Raw genomic sequence first — 26,080 nt, forward strand, 5'->3', positions numbered from 1 at the left:
GATTGACAACAGTTTAAGATACACCAACTTAAAGGTACATGAACATCACATCACAACATCCCACATTTCCTAGTCCAGAGGTTTACCCTGAAAGAATCAAACTATTACATGAAAGAAAAGAAAATAATGTCTAAATATACCATTATAAGAAAATAGAAACATGGGAAATAGGAATGAGAGTAGGCCATTTGGCCCCTTGAACCTACTCTGCCATCAAATAGATCATAGCCTATATTACAGCTCAACAACATTTTCCTGACATATCCCCATATTCCCTTTATATCACGGTAACACAGTGGAGTGTTGCTTCACAGCGCCAGGGTCCCAGGTCCAATTCCCGGCTTGGATCACTGTCTGTGCAGAGTCTGCACATTTTCCTTGTGTCTCAATGGGTTTCCTCCGGGAACTCCGGTTTCCTCCAACAAGTCCTGAAAGGCATGCTGTTAGGAAATTTGGATATTCTGAATTCTCCCCCTGTGTACCCGAACAGGCGCCAATGTGGTGACTAGGGGCTTTCACAGTAACTTCATTGTAGTGTTAATGTAAGCCTACTTGTGACAACAAAGTTTATTTTTATTATATCTTAAATAATTGAAGTTCAATTTACTAATCTCTGAAACGTATCAGTGGTTTGCTTATCTGCCCAGATTTAGGCACAATGATCTTGACTGGAGAATGTTGTATGTTTTTAGAAGGTTGTTGCATCTTACAACATGCTTCCAGATAGGGGTCTCTTTTCAGGGGCTTTTCTGAGGTCCCTTTAATTAGGGGGTCTCGGGGGGGGGGGGGGTCTCTTTATTTAGGGGGTCTCATGGGGGCGGTCGGGTCACCCCTGTGCTTGGACTAAGGAGGAACCCAGAACATCTGTGGGTGGGGGGCTGAATTGTGATGCAAGGGGGTGGGTGGGGAGATTAATTGTGATGCGGGAGGGGGGGGGCGATGGGCAGTCGCAGGACCTCACTATCGAGCTGCTCGCTAAAAATGGCAGCCCAATAGCGGGATTCCCTTGGGAATCTTTTGTAATCCTTACCATGCATACATTTGCATGATAAGGGATTGGGAATCATTTCCTGAACTGCGCTACCAGCAGGAGTGCAAATCAGTTGCAATTCACCGCCGGTGGGAGAACATAGGCCGAGTTTCCAATGGTGCTCCTTGTGGTCTGTAACCTTCACCAGTGTCTGGTTGGTAACCAGCATTTGGCCCAGAATCGTATCAAGTGCAAACACCAAGTGTCATGACAAGATGATGAAATAGATGCTAAATCCGAACAATGGGCGAGATTCTCCGTTTGGGAAACTATGGACTGAATTCTCCGCCGGCGGCATTCTCCGTTTTGCTGGCTGGTCAATGGGGTTTCCCATTGTGGGACAGTCCCACACCATCGGAAAAACCCCGGGCTGCCAGCAAAATGGATAATCCCCACGGCGGAGAATTCAGTCCATAATCTCCCAAACGGAGAATCTCGCCCATTGTTCGGATTTAGCATGTTTCATCATCCTGCCATGCCACTTGGTGTTCGCTGATCATTTCTGCTGTATTCCATATGCCACCAGTTCGGTGTTAAACTCAAACGTCTTGTCCAACGCTCAGGCTGGATAATTCATTGCGCACTTTCCGGTCAAGGGCATCTCTCATCTTCCCCTCTTTCTTGATTAATGCATCTTGTACTCTTGGGAGTATCGACGAGTGATGTCTAGGTAGAGGTATCTTCACTTGTCTGCTGAACAGTAATGCTGCATTGGTTCCACAGTACAATGAAGTTTGAAAGGGTGCACATATTCAAAATATGTCATGTAGACTGTTGGCTGATGATCTCCATTGAAAGGTTAGGTGGTCTTCTCTGTTGAAGAGTTAGGTGGTCTTCTCCATTGAGGAGTTAGGTGGTCCTCTCCCAGTTTACGCACCATGTTTCCAATGGTGCACCTTGTGGTCTGTAACTTTCACCATTGTCTGGTTGGTAACCAAGTACAGGTGCTTGCATACCAGTAGGCCTGTGATCACTGGGCCTGTGATGATGACAACGTAACACAGCTAGTGTGACTCGTGAGTTCTTGTAGTGACGCATGAGCATAATGGAAACCAGGGACATAATCTCAGAGACATTGTGCACAGTGAGTTTCGCAGTGCTTGACTGAATCATCAATTACCACGACTGGATACAAAATATTTCACTGTGCGAAGTGGAAGGATATTTGCATCTGCACTGATATCCAGCTGTGCATATAGGTCCTGCACATCCTGCATCTGTGGGCATATAATCTGGATGGTGGAAAAGGCTTCTGTTGGTGCCACTATGCCAACCTATTCTTCGATATTCACCATGCTGGGTATCTGCTCATTCTGTCTTTTGATGGTCTGGTTATCCTCATTATCTGACTGTGTAGTTTGGCTAGACATTTCAATACTTATTTGAATGGTCTGTTACATGCACTTAATTGATTGGAATGTTGTGCCTGTCTGGCCTCTGGTTGTGGTTTCTTGTAACATTGAACATTCCAGCCTTCTCTTTCTGCATTGGCGCTTCCAGTGTCCTCTGGTGTCACAAGCCTTGCGTATAGCGTTAAAAGCTGGGCAATTTCTGGCTGCATGTATGAGGCCACATTGCCCATTTACTAGGGTTGCCTGCATTGGCTATCGTGGAATGATGGACGAATTACACAGAACCAGTAGTTTGGCTTTGTGCTTGTAACCTTTGAGTTGGTCCGAGAAGTCTTTTAGGAACACTTTACTGGGGTAAATGCTATAATCTACTGATTATTCCATTGGCTAGCTCTGGTGCTGCCAGTCCTGCTGGGTTTATCCAGCATGTTGTGCTTTTATTCCAGCAGTCTCCTTTGTGGATCTGAATGGTAGACAATCTGTTTATGAATGTGCTCCAAGTAGGTGCTATAAATGGAGTGGGAGACATGGGCGGCACAGTGACACAATGATTCATAGATACATAGAAGATAGGAGCAGGAGGAGGCCTTTTGGCCCTTCGAGCCTGATCCGCCATTCACCACGATCATGGCTGATCATCCAACTCAATAGCCTAATCCTGCTTTCTCCCCACACCCTTTGATCCCATTCTCCCCAAGTGCTATATCCAGCGCCTCTTGAAAAATTCAAAGTTTTAGCATCAACTACTTCCTGTGGTAATGAATTCCCCAGGCTCACCACTCTTTGTGTGAAGAGTGTCTCCTTATCTCTGTCCGAAATGGTTTACCCTGAATCCTCAGACTGTGACCCCTGGTTCTGGACACACCCATCATTAGTAACATCTTCCCTGCATCTACCCTGTCTAGTCCTGTTAGAATTTTATAAGTCTCCATGAGATCCCCCCACATTCTTCTGAACTCCAGCGAGAACAATCTCAACCTAGTCAATCTCTCCTCATATGACAGTCCCGCCATCCCTGGATTAGCACTACTGCTGCACAGCACCAGGCACCCAGGTTCAAATATGACCTTGGGTGACTGCCTGCGTGGAGTTTGCACATTCTGCCCGTGTCTATGTGGGTTTCCTCCGGGTGCTGTTTTATGGGGCCAGTGCAAGCTTGATGGGCCGAATGGCCTCCTTCTGCAATGTAGAGATGTTATGGGTGTGGCTACTTTGAGAGTCAGGAAAACATCTGCTGAGACGAAGGCAGTTTTTTTCTTAAAATGGATTCTCCCTCAATTCTTGGCCTTGCGAACCCAAGTCCAGCATTTACTGCTAACTACCAAGGTGTGTTCAATCGGTTCAATCAACAGAACAAATACTGCATTTCTCTACTGCACTAATCACCCCCCACCCACCTCTCTTTCCCAGTGGAATTTCCTCTCAGATCAAAGCTTCCACTTGTACTCAGCAAATGGATTATTTCCTGCAGAGCGTGACAAGAATAATTTCACTGCGTAATGTTACAAACCTGCCTTATTCTGTAGCTGACTTATTTCTGGTTATATATTTGAGGAGGAATTTGATGTTAAACCGCAGTCAGCCAATGCCACTAAAAATCCATTTCACACCTTCATAGTAAATATAAATGAACTTTAGTCACACAGTGTTAAAGTGCTCAGAATTTTTGACTTTTATAGATTGTGAACTTGTCCTGGGTTTGTCTGATTAAAAAGTAAGATATAAAGGGGCCGATTTTAGTTTGTCTCACTGTAGTTTCAAATATCATAGGAACTGGAGTAGGTCATTCACCCCCTGGAGCCTGCTCTGGTGTTTGATTAGATCATGTCAGATCGTGCCTGAACTCCATCCACCCAACTTTGCTCATACCCTGTGAGAGCTATAGCTGCCACCAGCCCCCCAAAAAAGTGAAATCAGTGATCACAAGTGACGTGCTGGGACGTAAATCTCTTAAAATATTCCACTGGAGTTGTACAAGACTCCCGGATGCTGATGATGTTATTATGGCAGTGGACAGCTAGTTCACACAGACTAGTTTGCATTGGAAGAAAACTTACCTTCAGAAGTATTCTACTGAGGAAAAGTTAGCATTTAAACGAAGTCTTACCTCAGAAAATTCTCCAGGTCGTCATGGCTGCAGGTAGACCAAGACAGATCACTTGGGTTCTTTCCTTTGACCCATTCACCGGACATGATGTGGAAGTGTTCGGCACACAAGGAATGATCAGCGTCGTGGCTCATGCCCATGCTGTCCAAGCGAAATCGAGTGTGCAAGGGATAGGTAGGAGAGAACAGGGAGGAGAGAACAGGAGAAGTGGTGAGGGAGGGGGGGGGCAGCGAGGAGGAGAAAGCAGGAGGGAGGAGGATTGACCCGGTTGGGGGGGTGGGGGTGGGGGGGTGGGGAGGGAAGATGGACAGGGGTAATGGACGGACAGAGAAGTGGACGGACAGAGAAGTGGGCAGACAAGAAGGGGGGGGGGGAAACAGAGAGAGGTGGGCGAACAGAGAGAGGTGGGGGGGCAGAGAGAGGTGGGGGAGCAGAGAGAGGTGGGGGAGCAGAGAGAGGTGGGGGAGCAGAGAGAGGTGGGGGGACAGAGAGAGGTGGGGGGACAGAGAGAGGTGGGGGGACAGAGAGAGGTGGGGGGACAGAGAGAGGTGGGGGGGCAGAGAGAGGTGGGGGAGCAGAGAAAGGTGGGGGGGGGCAGAGAGAGGTGCGGGGACAGAGAGAGGTGGGGGGGCCAGAGAGAGGTGGGCAAACAGAGAGAGGTGGGGGGCAGAGAGAGGTGGGGGAACAGAGAGAGGTGGGGGAACAGAGAGAGGTGGGGTGGCAGAGAGAGGTGGGGGGGCAGAGAGAGGTGGGGGAGCAGAGAGAGGTGGGGGAGCAGAGAGAGGTGGGGGAACAGAGAGAGGTGGGGTGGCAGAGAGAGGTGGGGGGGCAGAGAGAGGTGGGGGAGCAGAGAGAGGTGGGGGAGCAGAGAGAGGTGGGGGAGCAGAGAGAGGTGGGGGAGCAGAGAGAGGTGGGGGGGGCAGAGAGAGGTGCGGGGACAGAGAGAGGTGGGGGGGGCAGAGAGAGGTGGGCGAACAGAGAGAGGTGGGGTGGCAGAGAGAGGTGGGGTGGCAGAGAGAGGTGGGGGGACAGAGAGAGGTGGGGGGGACAGAGAGAGGTGTAGAGGAGACAGGGTGCGGAGGAGTCAGGGGAAGAAGAGAGAGGGGGAGAAGAGAGAGGGGAAAAGAAACCAAGGGGAAGGGTGAGGAGGAAGAAGAGAGGGGGGAGGATGAGAGGAGGAGTTGAAAGGGAAGGAGCGGGTGAGGCAAAAAAGGCAGAGGAGGTAGGGGAAAACAGAGAGCAGGAGAGGAGGAGACGGAGGGTGGGTGGAATAGAGAATAGGAGAAGGGCAGAGAAAGAAACAGTCAAGGGGCAGAGCAGAAAAGGGTCATGGAGTGAGAGAAAACGTGCAGGGAATTGTGGTGGGGGGGGGGGGGGGGGAGAGAGAGAGAGAGAGAGAGAGAGAGAAGAGAGAGAGAGAGTAAGTAAGGGAGCAAAAACCCATAACAACTTGTCCAAATCTCACAACTGGCAGATGTGCCACATAACTATCTGTCATTGTTTTCCTGAAATCTACCATTAGAAAGTCTAAACTGTAATTAGTGTCTGATTTACTATACCACAGCTTTAAAATGCTAGCCAGTAAATCTGGAAAACATCTGGTTTAAGTTACATACAGCAGAAACACAATCTTATCTGTGGCTCCGATTCCCACATGAACGTGTGCACACTGAGCAGCCCTTGCTGTGACTAGAGCGTTCTTGTTCATTTCTGACAACAATTTACTCTGATGACACATAGACACACCTGGCGGGAGATGAAGTCTTGGTCTGCTCACCTCAGGGGGCTGATGTTTCATGTCGAGTCAACACCTTGCCCAGTAGCCCAGCTGAGAACCACTGAGGTTAATGTCACAGTGACTCGAGTGGCGGATCTGCTGTGGGCAGTAAGGAGCCTTCAGTGTGCAGGAAGGAAGTTAACCAGAACATTGAATGTTGGTCCTTCACCCTCTGCCTCAAGTGAAACATCTTGCGATAGTCCAGGGAGCAACATCGCCATTGATTGGCAGAACCTGGCCTATATACAACAAATGGAATGACTCTTCAAACATGAAAGCAAAAAGAAAATGAGCTTTTATTCAATGTGTTCATGAATAGAATAGAACATACTTATTTTCACATTGCGCTCGATTTACCTTAACTTGTATTAATTAAACCTCAGAGCTTTGCTAAACCATTCCTCACAAAGTTGATCAGAAAATGAGACAGGGCCCAGCCCTCTTAAGGATTATGCTCCAAGATTTCAAGTCTGCAATATGGGGAGCCATAGGTGACCCATCGCCCATATACCAATCGGGATCATTGAGCAGAGAACAAAGGTTGCCCCCAGGATTTCTGTTCTTTGCACACTCAATGGCTGAACCTATACTCACTTACAGCCCCTGCTGGGCTCATAAAATGCTCTGTAACCTTGACAGCCAAAGATAGTGAACTCAGATAGAATCCATTACCAATCAGAATGTGCCTCACATTGAAAAAATAGCTCATACTCCACTGAATCCATTGAGGACCATCTCCCCTTGGCTCTTGTAGCCTCCAACCAGGAAGACCTGACTTAGCAGTATTTTCATTATTGCAAATCGTGCGGCTGTGTATTTTTCACGCGAGAGAAATGTTAGTTACCTTCCAAACAATGAATCTTATAAATTCGCCATCTGTATACTTCATCTTGGCTCAGGTCTATTAGGTTAAACCTGTGAGTCATTGCTGCCATCTGTAACTACATATAATAGCTTCCCAATTGTCCTATCACGTGGAGCCACCCTCAAATTCCAGTGATGTGACCACCTTGAAACAGTCAGATGGCGCAGTCCCTGCAATCTGTACATGGGGTCTGCATGTGTATCTGTAAGTGGTAAGGGTCTCTCTCTGAGACACCTGAGCCTGGAGCAGAGTCCCTAGGACGTTGAGCCCTTCATATCCTCTTCCCTCCCCCATTTACACATTGCCAAAGAGCTGTACAGGGCGACGTGAAATGCGACACCAAATTCTCCACGGCAAAGATTAACCAGACAGGAGTAATAAAGATCACATGGAAAATCACACCTTGGGAAGCAATCATTCGCTCCATGTCCTGCTGGGAGTTTATCTCAGAGTCTGACAAATTACTGGCGATCTCAACCTCACTCATGTAGCAAATATTTTCATTTAAAATGAAAGCAAATATGTAAAAACAAGATAACCAGTAGTAACTTCACCCAGCAGTCTTACAACCAAAAAATGATTTTCATCATGTCACAATAAGCAGGATTGAAGTTCAGTGCCAGAATTTCAACAGCACTTCCCGAAAGCACCACACATGCAGATCATTTTGAAGCAATGCTCGAGTTTGACATTTCCTGAACAGAAAGCTCAAAGTGTTTGATCCTTAGAGCAAGCCTGAACAACATGCGAATGGAGCACTTACTCCAGGCTGACACCTCAGGGCAACACGGGGTACTGAGGAACAGTTGTACTGCCGGGGGTGTCATGCTTCAGCTCAGATACTTATCAAGGTTCCTGTGGTGGCTCGACAGCAATGAGGCGGAGGCTCTTTGTGTCAACAGAGTTTATTGATAACAGGGAACAATGGGACAGGGACCACTGGCCTCGCTGCCCTGGAGAAGCACGGAGCTGCTGCACCAGCCTTTACATCTTTACTACATGGCTCCCCGATGTGTTCTGCCCGAGAGGGGATTCCACCCTCTGGGGTGATGAACCGCTCTCAGTCCCCGGAGCCAGGTGACCCTCCTCTGCTGTGCTGTCTTAAAGAGTCTGGCACCTGAATCCACCACAGTTCGATCTGCCTATTTGAATAGACAATGAGGTTTCCGTGGTACTACTTCAAGAACAGGCAGAATTATCACTGGTCTAGCAAGCCCCTCTCCTACGACCAAAGCCCCTCCTCCTGTTACCACAAGAAACATATTGAATGGTCGTGAACTCACTGCAGTTTGGTATGTTAATAATAATAATCTTTAGTGTCACAAGTAGGCTTACATTAACACTGCAATTAGGTTACTGTGAAAAGCTCCTAGTCGCCACACTCCAGCGCCTGTTCAGGTACACAAAGGGAGAATTCAGAATGTCCAATTCACCTAACAAGCACGTCTTTCGGGACTTGAGGTAGGAAACCGGAGCACCCGAAGGAAACCCACGCAGACATGGGGAGAACGTGCAGACTCCGCACAGACAGTGACCCAAGCCGGGAATCGAACCTGGGAATCTGGTGCTGTGAAGCAACAGTGCTAACCGCTGTGAAGCAACAGTGCTAACCACTGTGTTACTGGCACAGAATGGAGGCCATGTTTCCCAATAAACATTATTTGAATCCTGCAAGGGCATAAACCAAGACACCAATACCTCCATGTCTGAAAGTCTGAAATCCTCTCCCAAGCGAGACTGGTCTTCATTAATGGGACTAAGGTGTACAATTTGCTCCTGTAAATCAGAGCACTTCTGAATTTTTAAAACTTGTAATAAAAATTGAATTGTAGATTATTTTACAAATAAAAGTAGAACAAATACCACAGATTGGATCTTTAATAATACTGGTCACAGGAGTTCAAGAAAAGACAATGTAAACGTATCCCTTTGTCATATCACCATAACGTTCAGTCGTGAAGCTGAGAATGGGGTTGCAAATGACAACCCCTATTGAATGATCAAGGGGAGGAGTCAGGCAATACTGCATTGGAAATGTTCAGTGAAATCATCAGTACATTCATTGATCTTCAACTCCCAGCAGGTAGCAGATTGGGCTATAGCAATAAAGGATATGTTACATTTCTCAGTCATATCATACCTGTCTTCACCGATCTTCAACTCCCAGCAGGTAGCTGCCTGGAAGCAGATTGGGCTATAGCAATAAAGAATATGCTACATTTCTAAGTCATTTCATATCTGTCTTGATTTAAGATTACCAAGGAGCTCAGAGTCAATGAATTTCTGCTGAAGTGCAGCCAATGTTGTGTAAATCAACACCGCAAGCAATTTGTGCACATCAAGGTCCCACAAAGGGCAATGAGATCAATAACCAGCTAAGCTTTTACTGGTTGAGTTTATGGAGGGATAAATATTCTTCAAAAAGTGCCATGATCTTTCCACTTCAATAGGCAGATAGAACTTGAGTGCGAATGTAACTCAAATTCAGCACCTCCAAAAGGGCTTTGTTAAAGTGTCAGTATAGATCCTGGAGTACAGTTGGGACCCAGAGATTTCTAGTTTCAGTAATGAGAGTGCTACACCTAGGCCAAGCTGGTTAGTCGCCTTGGGCGAGATTCTCTGGCCTCCCCATGGCATGTTACTCGACGGCGGGAGGAGGCCTGCCATTGGGCGGCGAGATCTTCTGGTCCCACTGCTGTCATTGAATAGATCCCACGCCGCCGGGAAACCTACGGCAGGGGTGCACTCTCGGAGGGATCGGAAGATCCACCGGCATGAACAACGGGAAGATCTCGGCCATTGAGACTATCAGTTACACCTTTTACAAGAGCGGATTACCACACTCCATTGATATCCAATAGAGCTGCACAAATGCTTGGTGTGGAGGGTCTCCGATTTCTGATTGGATATTGGCAATGATCTAATGGTACCATATCCTATTTTCTTGGATTACAATGTCATTGGTCACCCTCTGCTTCATGAGACGATGGTTTGCACCGCAATGGTCAACTCTGTGTTAAACATCACCTGGTGTGGCTCAGGAGCCTCACTCTGATTAAAAGCATACTATGATTAGAAAAAGTCAACATGGTTTTGACTAAAGGGAAATCCTGTTTGAAAAATGTATGAGTTTTTTTGAGGATGTAACTAATAGGTCGTTAAAGAGAAACCAGTAATGTAGTATACCTGGATTTCCAAAAGACATTCGATAAGGTGCCAAACAAAGGCTAATAGACAAAATAAGGGCTCACGGAGTTGGCGATAATATATTAGCATAGATAGAGGATTGGCCAACGGAGAGAAAACGGAGGTGGCATAAATAGGGCTTTTTCAAGTTGGTGGGCAGTGAATAGTAGAGTGCTGGGATCACAGCTATTTACAATCTATATTCATGACTTTGGTGAAGAGACAGAGTAAGGTATATAAGTTTGCTGATCATGCAAAGCTAGATGGGAAAGTAAGCTGTGGGGAGGACATAGAGTTGCAAACAGATATAGACAGGTTAAGCGAGTGGGAACAAAATATCAGATGGAGCATAATGTGGGGAAGTATGAAGTTATTCACTTTGGTCATAAGAATAGAAAACCAGAATTTTTTTTTAAGTTGTGAAACCTATTAGTGTTGATATTCAAAGAGATTTGGGTGTATTCATATAAAGAACACAGAAAGTTAGCATGCAAGTATAGCAAGCAATTAGGAAGTGTTATGGGCCAGGTTTAAAAACTCCAAACTGTATTATGGAGTTCACCTGACCAATAATATTTTGTTGAATTTGGCTCGGATGAGCACAAGAGCCTTCACTTGAGGTGATTCAACAGTCTTCCCAGACACTTTAATCAAACAAGCTGTATTATAAGAACTTAGTTAACATTTATATAAACACACAGCAAGAATAATTTTTATCAATTACAAACATAAAGATACCCCACAGCTACAGTAATCTATGTAGACCACTTAATGAATTCCCCCTCAACTGTTCCAATTCAAAAACAAAATCCCATGAACCAAAAACCCCTTTTCATTCCCCCATTTCATGGCCCAGCATTCTGCATTCTCATTTGAATGAGACTGGCTTTTCCTGAGATTCTGACCCCGTTTCACCAGCAGGTTTAAATCCTTCCGGAAAGCAAACTATATCTTTTAAATTATCAAAACGGGTAACTATAATCAATGTTTTTTTTTACTGGAACAGATATTTAAAATGAAAATAGAAAGACAAGAACAAAACACTTCTTTCTCCCCGAGTCCACAGCAGTCAAATCTGAAAGAGAAAGTAAAAACAGCTCACAGAGCCGCAGCCCACCTCCACCCACAAAATGACATCACTGAAGCCATGTGATAAAACAAAAACCTTTCTTAAAGGGACACTCCCATGCCAGAAGGCAAATGGCATGCTGACCTTTACTGAAAGTAGTTTGAAGTATAAGAATAAAGAAGTCTTGGTACAATTTTTGATGCAACCCCATCAGGAGTACTGGGTGCAGTTTTGGTCTCCACATTTAAGAAAGAATACACTTGCATTGGAGGCGGTACAGCGAAGGTTCACTAGATTGGTCCCTGGGATGAGGGAGCTGTCCAACAATGAGAGGCTGAATAAATTGGGTCTATATTCTCTGGGATTGCCTTTGAGAGGCAATCTCATTGAAACATACAAGATTCTGAAGGGGCTTATTACGGTGGACATAGAGATTGTTTCCGCTGGTCAGGTAATCAGAAACATGGGGACACACTCCCAAGATTAGGGACCAATCATTTAGGGCTGATATGAGGAGAAATGTCTTCACTCAAAGGGCTGTGAATGTTTGGAATTCTCTACCTCAGAGGGTTGTGGATGCTCCATTGTTGAACACATTTATGGTTAGGAGAGAGATTTTTGGTCTCTCAGGGAATCAAGGGATATGGGGAGCGGGTGGAAAAGTGGGGTTGAAACCCAAGATCAGTCATGATCGTATAGAATGAGATAGCAAGCTCAAAGGGTCCAGCTCCTATTCCTTGTCCTCTGGCATGACAGTCACTGCTGCCTTTCCTGCAGGTGGGCTAAGGTAACGCAGAATTTGCCAGTCTGTTTTCTTTGGGCTTTATTCTCAACCAGCTGAGCTTTGCTTTTCCTCGCCCCTTCCAATGAGGTCACAACTGTCTCCCAGTTGCCAATGTCAATATCCACCGTGTTTGTATGTGTCCTTGTCGTGGAGGCATGGATGCCAAGGAGGTTATGACCCAGTGGCCAATTCACTGGAGGGAAGGTCTCTGGATCTACAGTTGCATCCATCCAATGAACGCGACAAAGCCAGCATAGACTTCATTGGCTTGGCAATGAGTGCATACTGAACAAATCAGTACCTTCCATGAGTTGGTGACCTTGTTCTATCAAGAAATGTTAATGATATATCTGACATAGCAAAAGTGGAAACCGTTCAGCCATTTCCCTTGCTAACGTATGTTGTTAAGGCCTCACTGCTGCAGCGGAGTGCACTGAAGAGGGAGGCTTGGTAGACTCACAGTTTGGTGTTCTCAGTCATGTTTCTATTATTCCACACTTTTATTTAATTTGGACATAACAGTTGCATCATTGTCTTTTTTCTTTTTTTTTGTTTATTTTTTAAAAAATAAATTTAGAGTATCCAATTCATTTTTTCCAATTAAGGGGCAATTTAGCATGGCCAATCCTGGGTTGTGGGGACGAAACCCCACACAAACATGGGGAGAATGTGCAAACTCCACACAGACAGTGACCCAGAGCCGGGATCGAACCTGGGACCTTGGCGGTGTGAGGCAGCAGGGCTAACCCACTGTGCCACCGTGCTGCCCTAACAGTTGCACCTTTTGCGATGCGTGGATTAATTTTGCCTGTAAGGTGCTACCTAAGGAGGTTTGTGAAAGAGGTGCTAATCAAGCGAGCTGCTTTGTCCTGGATGGTTGTCGAGCTTCTTGAGAGTTATGCACTCATCCAGGGAAGTTGGGACTTTTCCATCACACTTCTGACTTGTGCCTTGTAGGTGGTGGACAGGCTTTGGGGAGTCAGGAGGTGTGTTACTCTCCGCAAGATTTCTAGCTTCTGACCGGTTTGGGCCTCTCTCACGGTTTGTGTTTCCATTGCCATTCATGTCCGGTGCAAATAGGAGCACAAAACCCCCTCCTCAATCTCCTACGTTCAGCGGCTCTGAAATGTGAAGATAGCTCACATGTTGGGAGTTTTCCCTGAATGCACGGCTACGCCTTTTTCAGCTGTGGCACCATTTGTAGCACTTGTACCATTGAGGCAGCAGGTTGTGGATTCAATCCCCACTCCAGAAACCTGAGCACAAACTCGAGACTGACACACACTGAGGGAGTGCTGCACTGTGCAAGGTTTTGTCTTTTGGGTTATATTTTAAACCAGGTCCTCTCCAGCAGAGGTAGAAAATTGAATTTTTAAGAGCATGACAATTCCCCCGGGTCAACATTTGCCCCTCAACTAACATCACTAAAATAGATCACCTACGGTGTTTGTGTAGCTTTGCTGTGCACAAATTGGTGACCACGTTTCCACATTACAAAACTTTAAAAGAACATTTGGGCTGCTCTGAAGTCACAAAAGATGCCACAGAAATGTGAGGCTCTCTTCTTTCTTTCCAATTGGGCAGGTTAACTGAAGCAAAACCAACCTGAACAGCCAGTCTGCGGTCTGAAACAACTGCAAAGTAGGATATGGCAGGAATAGGAAAAGCTCAGCCAGCAGGCCACAAACCCATTGGCTGGGTCAATGTGATCCACAGGGAAATTGGTGTGAAATAGACATGTATTTTGTTTGTGCACTAGCCACTTGCATATTCCTGAGGACTTAGTGGGGAACACATATAATTGTGATATAACGGGTCCAATAAAAGCAGACCACTGACAATCCACTGTGACTATTAATTTAAACATGTGGTAATCTGTTTAAAGCATGCTATTTGAGGCAGTGCCTCCATCTGGTATCCATTTGTAAAATAGAAATATTGTATGTAATGTTAGATCGGTTTTCTTAGCTGCCCCTCTCCCAGTTGCTTTCTACTCACTGAAACTAGGCTAAAAATCATTTTGGCTTTCACAATGAAATCCAAGCGAGACAGTGCAAAAGTACAAACTACTCTACAGAGATACGCGCAAAAGTGGATTAGTAGTCTCAGCTGTACCAAAACCAGACAAAATGTATTTCTGAACGGGAAAAATAGACTGTGCTTGAATACCAAATGCAGAAAGTTTAATCATTCCCAGCACACACAGTGTGTTATTAAAAATGTTGCTTTAAGCAATAGGGATTAACTCATTTGAAGATCCTGCATGCTGAAAATTCATTTTCTGAATTTCACAAGCTATACGATATAACTGGAGGATTAATTGTTGGAAAGGCCATGTCCCAGAATGATACAAACCTCTGAATGATTAAGGGTTAGTGGGTTTTGAGGTTTTACTTTCCAGTTTTGGAAATTTTGCTATCAGAGAGAGAGCCAAATGACATTTTTGGCATTTACTTTCCCCCCCGCTTCAGTCTGTTTGATGGGTTTCTTTCCAATCACAGTAGGGGACCTAAACGTCTTTTATCCCATACACATAGGATTTTCAGGATGGCGAGCGCTTGGAGCCCATCATTCTGAGAGTTGGTGGGACCCCACCGACTCCTACAGATCTGCTGCCATTTCACGTCCAACTGAGCGTTGGTCGACAGCAGGTGGGACATCCGTCCGCCCCTGGACAGAAGTCCCGCCTTGGAGAGCTGTCAGCGAATCTCATTGGCCGTCAGCTCTCCAGTTCCTCCAGGGACAGCTCTGCCGTGGCCGGAAGAGGTACTACAATGCTGCGCTGAGCCTACGTGCTAGGACTACACTTTGGGTAAATGCCGGGTACTCCAAGAGGGGAGGGTGGGGGATGCCCCCCTTGCAGGGAGGGCACAAGCTCGGTGTCGGGGAGTAGACCATAGATAAAGGGAGTGCAGGAGATCCCAGGTCTCTAAAGGGAGGATGCCCAAATCTTAGGGGTCCCTTTGATTGACCCAAGATTGAGGGTGAAGACTTTTTCTGTTTGACACCCTGATCCAACTGGCACCCGCCAGCCTAAAATTTGAGGCGGGGCAGGAAACGGCCCTGAACTGGCCACATAAGGATCTTTACAGGGGAAACGATGGGTTTCCCATCCGGAAAAAAAAATTGTATCCAGGTTGGGGAGGGCAGGAAATGTAAATTTACGGATTCCCCGCCTCCTGCCTCTGAACACACCTGGGCGGGTGGAATATTCTTGTGGAGGCAGAGAGCATGGCTGAAGTACTAAATAAGCACTTTGCATCTGTCTTCACCAAAGGAGTGGATGCAGCAAATATCATGGCGGAGAAAAATGGAAGGATAAGATTAGATAAAGAGAAAGTATTAGAATGGTTGGAAGGCTCAGAGAAAAAAAAGGAACACGTCCGGATAGGATGCATCCTATGTTGTTGAAGGGAGGAATGTTGGAAAATTGTGGAGTCTCTTGCTATGATCCTCCGATCCTCCTCAGTGTGTGTGTGAGCACGTGGGTGGGGCCGGGGGGGGGGGGGGGGGAGGAGAGAGAGAGTTGCTAAATCCCTGGCGTCCGATTATCTACATCCCAGAACGCTGAAGGAGGCAGCTGTACAGATAGTGGATGCATTGGCAGTTATCTTTCAAAACTCTATATATTGTGGAACAGTCCTGCAGATTGGAAGGTGGTAAATGTATTCCCAGTATGAGAGAAAATGAGGGAACTACAGGTCTGTTAGCTTGACATCAGTAGGAGAGAAAATGCTAGAATCTAACATAAAAGATGCGACAACTGGACACTTAAAAATAATGATATGATTGGACAGAGTCAACATGGACTTATGAAAGGGAATTCATGTTTGACAAAGCAGTTGGACCTTTTTTGAGGATGTTCCTAGACTATTGGATGTGGTGTATTTGAATTTTCAGAAGGCTTTTGATAAGATCCCACATGGAGGTTAGTAAGCAAATTAGTGTACATGGGATAAGGTACAATATACCGGAATGGATTAAAGATTGGTTAACAGACAGAAATACTAATAAATGAGTCATTCTCAGGTTGGTAGGCTGTGCCTGGTTGGGTACCGCAAGGGTCAGTACTTGGACCCCAGCTATTCACAATCTGCATCAATGATCTGGATGCGGGACAAATGTAATATTTACAAATTTGCAAATGACACAAAATTAGAGTTTAGGATGAGGTGTGTTCTCATTGACACTTAGAAGATTCTTAAGGGCCGAGACAGGATAGATGTAGAAAGGATATTTCTCCAGGCCGGGCGAGGATGGTGAACCTTTGGAATTCTCTACCCCAGAGGGCTATGGAGACTCAGTCATTGTGTATATTCAAGATAGAGACCAGTAGATTTCTAGATACCAATGGCATCAAGGGAGAAGGAGATAGTGCAAGAAAATGGCGTAAAGACAGAATATCAGCTGTGCTCCAGGTGGACGGCGGGGCAGGCTCAAGACTAAAGACATAATATAGAGGAGCAGACTTAGGCCACTTGGCCCATCAAGTATGCTTCATCATTCAATCATGGCTGATATGCTTCTCACCCCATTATCTTGCCTTCTCCCCGTAACGTCCGATCTGCTAATTAATCAAGAACCTATTTATCTCTGTCATAAAGAAACTCGTGACTTGGCCTCAACAGCCTTCTTTGGCAATATGCTCCACCAATTCACCAACCTCTGGCTGAAGAAATTCCTCCTCCTCTCAGTTTTAAAGGATCGTCCCTTCAGTCTAAGGCTGTGCCCTTGGGTTCTAATCTCTCCTACTTGTGGAAACATCTTCTCCACATCCACTCTATCTAGGCCTCTTAGTATTCTGTACGTTTCTGGACCCCCTCCAAGGCCAGCACATCTTTTCTTCGATACGGAGTCCAAAACTGCTCACAATATTTCAAACAGGGTGCAGTGCTCCAACTGTGAGATGTGGCAGATCTGTGACGCTTCCAGCGTTCCGGTCGACTACATCTGCAGCAAGTGTAACTAATGGCAGCTCCTCATAGACAGCGTGGTCCGGTTGGAGCAACAATTGGATGCACTTCGGAGCATGCAGGTGGCGGAAAGCGTCATAGATAGGAGTTATAGAGACGTGGTCACACCCAAGGTGCAGGCAGAGAAATGGGTGACCACCAGAAGGGGCAGGCAGTCAGTGCTGGAATCCCCTATGGTTGGCCCCCTCTCGAACAGGTATACCGCTTTGGATACTGTTGAGGGGAATAGCCTATCAGGGGAAAACAGCAGCAGCCAGAGCAGTGGCACCATGGCTGGATCTGATGTTTGGCAGGGAGGGTCAAAGCGCAGAAGAGCAATATTCATAGGGGACTCTATAGTCAGGGGCACAGATACGTGCTTCTGTGGACGTGAAAGAGACTCACGAATGGCATGTTGCCTCCCTGGTGCCGGAGTCCAGGATGTCTCAGAAAGGGTAGCGGGCATCCTGAAGGGGGAGGGCAAACAGGCAGAGGTCATTGTACATATTGGTACTAACGACATAGGCAGGAAGGGGCATGAGGTCATGCAGCAGGAGTTCAGGGAGCTAGGCAGAAAGTTAAAAGACAGGACCTCTAGGGTTGTAATCTCGGGATTACTCCCTGTGCCACATGCCAGTGAGGCTAGAAATAGGAAGATAGAGCAGCTAAACATGTGGCTAAACAGCTGGTGTAGGAAGGAGGGTTTCCATTATCTGGAACACTGGGAGCTCTTCCGGGGCAGGTGTGACCTGTATAAGAAGGACAGATTGCATCTAAACTGGGGAGGCATAAATATCCTGGCCGCGAGGTTTGCTAGTGTCACACGGGAGGGTTTAAACTAGTCTGGCAGGGGGGGTGGGTACCGGAGCAATAGGTCAGAAGGTGAAAACATTGAGGAAGAACTAGGGAATAGGGCCAGTATGGCTCTGAGGAAGAGCAGACAGGGAGATGTTGCTGAAAACAGCGGGTCTGGTGGCCTGAAGTGCATATGTTTTAATGCAAGAAGTATAACGGGTAAGGCAGATGAACTTAGAGCTTGGATTAGTAATTGGAACTATGATGTTGTTGCCATTACAGAGATGTGGTTGAGGGAAGGACAGGATTGGCAGTTAAACTTTCCAGGATTTAGATGTTTCAGGTGGGATAGAGGGGGACGTAAAAGGGGTGGCGGAGTTGCACTACTGGTTAGGGAGAATATCACAGCTGCACTACGGGAGGACACCTCAGAGGGCAGCGAGGCTATATGGGTAGAGATCAGGAATAAGAAGGGTGCAGTCACAATGTTGGGGGTTTACTACAGGCCGCTCAACAGCCAGCGGGAGATAGAGGAGCAGATAAGTAGACAGATTTTGGAAAGGAGTAAAAGCAACAGGGTTGTTGCGATGGGAGACTTCAACTTCCCCAATATTATCATCATCGATTATCATAGAATTTACAGTGCAGAAGGAGGCCATTCGGCCCAGCGAGTCTGCACCGGCTCTTGGAAAGAGCACCCCACCCAAGGTCAACACCACCACCCTATCCCCATAACCCAGTAACCCCACCCAACACTAAGGGCAATTTTGGACACTAAAGGCAATTTATCATAGCCAATCCACCTAACCTGCACATCTTTGGACTGTGGGAGGAAACCGGAGTACCCAGAGGAAACCCACGCACACACGGGGAGGATGTACAGACTCCGCACAGACAGTGACCCAAGTCGGAATCGAACCTGGGACCCTGGAGCTGTGAAGCAAATATGCTATCCACAATGCTTCCATGCTGCCCCATCGACTGGGACTCACTTAGTGCTAAGGGCTTGGACAGCGCAGAGTTTGTAAGGAGCATCCAGGAGGGCTTCTTAAAACAATATGTAGATAGTCCAACTAGGGAAGGGGCTGTACTGGACCTGGTATTGGGGAATGAGCCCAGCCAGGTGGTAGAAGATTCAGTCGGGGAGCATTTCGGGAACAGTGACCACAATTCAGTAAGTTTTAAAGTGCTGGTGGACAAGGGTAAGAGTGGTCCTAGGGTGAATGTGCTAAATTGGGGAAAGGCTAATTATAACAATATTAGGCAGGAAATGAAGAACCTAGATTGGGGGTGGATGTTTGAGGGTAGACCAACATCTGACATGTGGGAGGCTTTCAAATGTCAGTTGAAAGGAATTCAGGACCGGCATGTTCCTGTGTGGAAGAAGGATAAATACGGCAAATTTCGGGAACCTTGGATAACGAGAGATATTATAGGCCTCGTCAAAAAGAAAAAGGAGGCATTTGTCAGGGCTAGGAGGCTGGGAACAGACGAAGCCTGTGTGGAATATAAGCAAAGTAGGAAGGAACTTAAGCAAGGAGTCAGGAGGGCTAAAAGGGGTCACGAAAAGTCATTGGCAAATAGGGTTAAGGAAAATCCCAAGGCTTTTTACACGTACATAAAAAGCAAGAGAGTAGCCAAGGAAAGGGTTGGCCCACTGAAGGACAGGGGAGGGAATCTATGTGTGGAGCCAGAGTAAATGGGCGAGGTACTAAATGAATACTTTGCATCAGTATTCACCAAAGAGAAGGAATTGGTGTAGGTTGACTCTGGAGAAGAGTGTGTAGATAGCCTGGGTCACATTGAGATCCAAAAAGACGAGGTGTTGGGCGTCTTAAAAAATATTAAGGTAAATAAGTCCCCAGGGCCTGATGGGATCTACCCCAAAATACTGAAGGAGGCAAGAGAGGAAATTGCTGAGGCCTTGACAGAAATCTTTGGATCCTCACTGTCTTCAGGTGATGTCCCAGAAGACTGGAGAATAGCCAATGTTGTTCCTTTGTTTACGAATGGTAGCAAGGATAATCCAGGGAACTATAGGCCGGTGAGCCTTATGTCAGTGATAGGGAAATTACTGGAGAGAATTCTTTGAGGCAGGATCTACTCCCATTTGGAAGCAAATGGACATATTAGCAAGAAGCAGCACGGCTTTCTGAAGGGGAGGTCGTGTCTCACAAACTTGATAGAGTTTTTCGAAGAGGTCACAAAGATGATTGATGCAGGTAGGGCAGTGGATGTTGTCTATATGGACTTCAGTAAGGCCTTTGACAAGGTCCCTCATGGCAGACTGATACAAAAGGTGAAGTCACACGGGATCAGGGGTGAACTGGCAAGATGGATACAGAACTGGCTCAGTCATAGAAGGCAGAGAGTAGCAATGGAAGGGTACTTTTCTGATTGGAGGGCTGTGACTAGTGGTGTTCCGCACGGATCAGTGCTGGGACCTTTGCTGTTCGTAGTATATATAAATGATTTGGAGGAAAATGTAACTGGTCTGACTAGTAAGTTTGTAGACGACACAAAGGTTGGTGGAATTGCGGATAGCGATGAGGACTGTCAGAGGATACAGCAGGATTTAGATTGTTTGGAGACTTGGGCGGAGAGATGGCAGATGGAGTTTAATCCGGACAAATGTGAGGTCATGCATTTTGGAAGGTCTAATGCAGGTAGGGAATATACAGTGAATGGTAGAACCCTCAAGAGTATTGACAGTCAGAGAGATCGAGGTGTACAGGTCCACAGGTCACTGAAAGGGGCAACACAGGTGGAGAAGGTAGTCAAGAAGGCATACGGCATGCTTGCCTTCATTGGCTGGGGCATTGAGTATAAGAATTGGAAAGTCGTGTTGCAGCTGTATAGAACCTTAGTTAGGCCACACTTGGAGTATAGTGTTCAATACTAGTCGCCACACTACCAGACGGATGCGGAGGCTTTAGAGAGGGTGCAGAAGAGATTTACCAGAATGTTGCCTGGTATGGAGGGCATTAGCTACGAGGAGCGGTTGAATAAACTCGGTTTGTTCTCACTAGAACGACGGAGGTTGAGGGGCGACCTGATAGAGGTCTACAAAAGTATGAGGGGCATAGACAGAGTGGATAGTTAGAGGCTTTTTCCCAGGGTAGAGGGGTCAATTACTTGGGGGCATAGGTTTAAGTTGCGAGGGGCAAGGTTTAGAGGAAATGTACGAGGCAAGTTTTTTACACAGAGGGTAGTGGTGCCTGGAACTCGCTGCCGGAGGAGATGGTGGAAGCAGGGACGATAGTGACGTTTAAGGGGCATCTGGACAAATGCATGAATCGGATGAGAATAGGGGGATATGGACCCAGGAAGTGTAGAAGATTTTAGTTTAGACGGGCAGCATGGTCGGCACAGGCTTGGAGGAAGGAAGGGTCTGTTCCTGTGCTGTGCTTTTCTTTGTTCTTTGTCCTTTGGGGTCTAACTAGAGCCTTATACATCCTCAACAGTACACCCATGCTCTTGTATTCTAGCTCTCTCAAAATTAATACTAACATGGCATTTGCCTTCCTAACTACCAAATGAACCTGCATGTTAACCTTAAGAGAATCTTGAACCAAGACTCCAAAGTCCCTTTGTGCTTCATATTTCTGAAGCCTTTCCCCATTTAAAAAATAGTCTATGTCTCCATTCTTCCTAACAAAGTGCATAACCTCACACTTTTCCACAATTCCATCTGCCACTTCTTTGCCCACTCTTCTAGCCTGTCCAAGTCCTTCTGCAGCCTCCCCACTTCCTCAACACAACCTGTCCCTCTATATTGATGGGTATTACCCAAAATAGGCTCCCACGATCGGCAGCATGGTGGCGCAGTGGTTAGAATTGCTGCCTCAGCTTCCGGGTGCGGCAATGACCAGCTGAGTCGCACGTTTCGGCAGCTCCCGTTGGACCGGACTTTTGGGCTCTTAATAGGAGCCCCAACGGCAATTTAAACGGCAAAAACACTGTGCGGTAAACCAGAAGGGAATCCCCCCAGACACGCATGGAAAAGGGAGAGGATAGCGGCCGGATTGCGGAAGATTCGCTGGAGCAGCGGCAAGGAAGGGAAGCTCAAAGCAAGATGGCGTCGGAAGGTGGCCATTTGCTATGGGGCCCGGAGCAGCAAGAGTTCCTGCGGCGCTGTGTGGAAGAGCTGAAGAAGGAGTTGAAGAAGGAGCTGTTGGCCCCAATATTGCAGGCGATTGAAGGACTAAAAGAGGAGCAGAGGACCCAAGAGCTGGAGCTTTGGGTCGTGAAGGCAAAGACTGCTGAAAACGAAGATGAAATACAGGGCCTGGTGGTGAAGGCAGAAACGCACGAGGCACAGCATAAAAGGTGTGTGGAGAGGTTGGAAGCGCTGGAGAATAACTCAAGGAGGAAGAATTTAAGAGTCCTGGGTCTTCCCGAAGGTGCAGAAGGGGCGGACGTCGGAACATATGTGAGCACGATGCTTCACTCGCTAATGGGATCGGAGGCTCCGATGGGCCCTTTGGAGGTGGAGGGAGCTTATCGAGTTCTGGCGCGAAGACCAAAGGCTGGAGAAATACCTCGAGCTATAGTGGTGAGATTTCTCCGCTACAATGACAGAGAGACGGTTCTCAGATGGGCGAAGAAAACTCGGAGCTGTAGGTGGGAGAACGCGGTGATCCGCGTATACCAAGTTTGGAGTGCGGAGGTGGCGAGAAGGAGGGCAAGTTTCAATCGGGCTAAGGCGGTGCTTCACAAAAAGAAGGTCCAGTTTGGAATGTTGCAACCGGCGAGATTGTGGGTCACACACCAAGGGAAGCACCACTACTTTGAGACGGCAGAAGAGGCGTGGACATTCATTTTGGACGAGAAGCTGGAATAGTCTGGTGAGAGAAAGAGCTTTTGGGACAAAGTGGTGGTGTGATTACAGGGGGCGGGGGGGGGGGGGGGCGGGGGGGATGATTTTTCAATTTGTTAATTTGTTAATTTTGTGATCCTGTAACTTTTCTCTCTTCCCCATGTTGGGGGGGGGGGGAGCATGAGAAACTGTGGGCGCCGGCCATTAGGGGCGGGGCCGAGTGGGAAACGCAGGCTTTGTTCCCGCGCTATGGTAATTATGGCGGGAACAGGGACGCAGGAAGGAGGGGGCCTCGCACAGTGGGAGCCGAGGATAAGGGGGGAAGCAGAGGTCAGCCAGAGTTTGCTGACTTCTGGGAGCAACATGGGGGGTGCAACTACGCTAGAGGGGGATCTAGCGGAGGGGGGGGGTGTTAACTGGGTTGCTGCTGCTAAGGAGAAGGGGGAGCTGTTATGGGATGGGGTGGTCGAGGCGGGAGGGCACCTTCGGGGGGATATACGGGTACTTGGGAACCGGGTGAGGAGCTGGGTTAAAAAAGGGGATGGCTAATCGACAAGGGGAAGGTAAAGAGCCCCCCAACCCGGCTGATCACGTGGAACGTGAGAGGGCTGAATGGGCCGATTAAAAGGGCACGGGTACTCGCACACCGAAAGAAATTAAAGGCAGATGTGGTTATGTTGCAGGAGACGCATCTGAAACTGATAGACCAGGTCAGACTACGTAAAGGATGGGTGGGACAGGTGTTTCATTCGGGTTTAGATGCGAAGAATAGGGGGGTGGCTATCTTGGTGGTGAAACGGGTACTGTTTGAGGCAAAGACCATAGTGGCGGACAGTGGGGGTAGATATGTGATGGTGAATGGCAGATTGCAAGGGGAGGCGGTGGTTCTGGTGAACGTATACGCCCCGATGTGGGATGATGCAAATTTTATGAGACGTATGTTGGGAGTATCCCGGACCTGGAGGCGGGAAAGTTGGTGATCGGGGGGGAGACTTCAATACGGTGCTTGATCCAGGGCTGGACCGGTCTAGGTCCAGGGCCGGGAGGAGGCCGGCAGCGGCCAGGGTGCTCAAGGACTTCATGGAGCAGATGGGAGGGGTAGACCCCTGGAGATTTAGTAGGCCTAGGAGTAAGGAGTTTTCATTTTTCTCCCATGTTCACAAAGTATACTCACGGATAGACTTTTTTGTCTTGGGAAGGGCACTGATTCCGAAGGTGACAGGGACGGAATATACGGCCATAGCCATTTCGGACCATGCTCCACATTGGGTAGACCTGGAGGAAGGAGAGGAAAAAGAACAGCACCCACTCTGGAGAATGGATATGGGCTTATTGGCGGATGAGGGGGTATGTTTAAGGGTGAGGGGGTGTATTGAAAGGTACTTGGAGCTTAATGACAATGGGGAGGTTCAGGTGGGAGTGGTCTGGGAGGCGTTGAAGGCGGTGGTCAGAGGGGAACTGATATCCATAAGGACACATAAAGGGAAGCAAGAGGATAAAGAAAGGGAGCGATTGTTGAAAGAACTTTTGAGGGTGGACAGGCAATATGCAGAGGCACCGGAGGAGGGACTGTACAGGGAAAGACAAAGGTTACATGTGGAGTTTGACCTGCTGACCACGGGTAAGGCAGAGGCACAGTGGAGGAGGGCACAGGGTGTACAATATGAGTATGGAGAGAAGGCGAGTCGGCTACTGGCCCACCAATTGAGGAAGAGGGGAGCAGCGAGGGAGATAGGTGGGATGAGAGATGAGAAGGGAGAGATGGAACGGGGAGCGGAGAGAGTGAACGGGGTGTTCAAGGCATTCTATGAGATGTTATATAAGGCTCAGCCCCCGGAAGGGTAGGAGGGAATGATGTGTTTCTTGGATCAGCTGGAATTCCCTCAGGTGGAGGAGCAGGAGAGGGCGGGACTGGGAGCACAGATTGAGATGGAGGAGGTGGTAAAAGGGATTGGGAGCATGCAGGCGGGGAAGGCCCCGGGACCGGATGGATTCCCAGTGGAATTTTATAGGAAATATATGGACCTACTGGCCCCGCTTTTGGCGAGAACCTTTAATGAGGCCAGGGAAAGGGGGCAGTTGCCCCCGACTATGTCGGAGGCGACGATATCGCTCCTTTTGAAGAAGGATAAAGACCCGCTGCAGTGTGGGTCCTACAGGCCCATTTCCCTTTTAAATGTAGATGCTAAGCTCCTGGCCAAGGTGATGGCGACGAGGATAGAGGACTGTGTCCCGGGGGTGGTCCACGAGGATCAAACTGGGTTCGTTAAGGGGAGACAGCTGAACACGAACATACGGAGGCTGCTAGGGGTGATGATGATGCCCCCACCAGAGGGGGAGGTGGAGATAGTGGTGGCGATGGATGCCGAGAAAGCATTCGACAGAGTGGAGTGGGATTATCTGTGGGAGGTGCTGAGGAGATTTGGTTTTGGAGAAGGGTTTATTGGATGGGTACAGCTGGTGCACAGGGCCTCGGTGGCAAGTGTGATCACGAACAGGCAGAGGTCCGACTACTTCCGTCTTCATAGAGGGACGAGGCAGGGGTGTCCCCTGTCTCCGTTACTGTTTGCATTGGCGATTGAGCCCCTGGCCATAGCACTGAGGGGCTCCAGGAAGTGGAGGGGAGTACTCAGGGCAGGAGAAGAACACCGGGTATCTTTGTATGCAGATGATCTATTGCTGTATGTTGCAGACCCAGTGGAGGGGATGCCTGAGATAATGCAGACACTCAGGGAGTTTGGGGAATTTTCGGGGTACAAATTGAATATGGGGAAGAGTGAGTTGTTTGTGGTGCATCCGGGGGAGCAGAGCAGGGGAATAGATGATTTACCGCTGAGGTAGGTAATAAGAGATTTCAGGTACTTAGGGATTCAGATAGCCAGGAGTTGGGGAACCTTACATAGGCTTAATTTAACAAGATTGGTGGAATCAGATGGAGGAGGATTTTAAGAGATGGGACATGGTGCCCCTGTCACTGGTGGGTAGGGTGCAGGCGGTCAAAATGGTAGTCCTCCCGAGATTCCTTTTTGTATTTCAGTGCCTTCCGGTGATGGTCACAAAGGCTTTTTTCAAGAAAATTGAGAAAAATGTCATGAGTTTTGTGTGGGCCGGGAAGACTCCGAGAGTGAGGAGGGGGTTCTTGCAGCGTAGCAGGGATAGGGGGGGGGCTGGCACTACCGAGCCTAAGTGAATACTACTGGGCCGCCAATATCTCAATGGTGTGTAAGTGGATGGGAGAAGGGGAGGGAGCGGTGTGGAAGAGATTGGAGATGGCGTCCTGCAAAGGAACCAGCTCACAAGCACTGGTGACGGCGCCGTTGCCGTTCTCCCTGAAGAAATACACC

At 47.7% G+C, this 26,080-nt stretch overlaps 1 protein-coding gene across 1 annotated transcript in view; it reads right to left on the reverse strand.

The window, feature by feature from the left end:
* adamts17 (ADAM metallopeptidase with thrombospondin type 1 motif, 17) overlaps positions 1-26,080 on the reverse strand; it is a 654,840-nt gene that overhangs the window by 342,572 nt on the left and 286,188 nt on the right. Inside the window, exon 9 of the mRNA XM_072468796.1 lies at positions 4,490-4,630. Coding sequence (XP_072324897.1) covers positions 4,490-4,630 — 141 coding nt within the window. The remainder of the gene's footprint in view (positions 1-4,489; positions 4,631-26,080) is intronic.

The sequence above is a fragment of the Scyliorhinus torazame genome, chromosome 12 (assembly GCF_047496885.1).
Source record: "Scyliorhinus torazame isolate Kashiwa2021f chromosome 12, sScyTor2.1, whole genome shotgun sequence".
Lineage (NCBI taxonomy): Eukaryota > Metazoa > Chordata > Chondrichthyes > Carcharhiniformes > Scyliorhinidae > Scyliorhinus > Scyliorhinus torazame.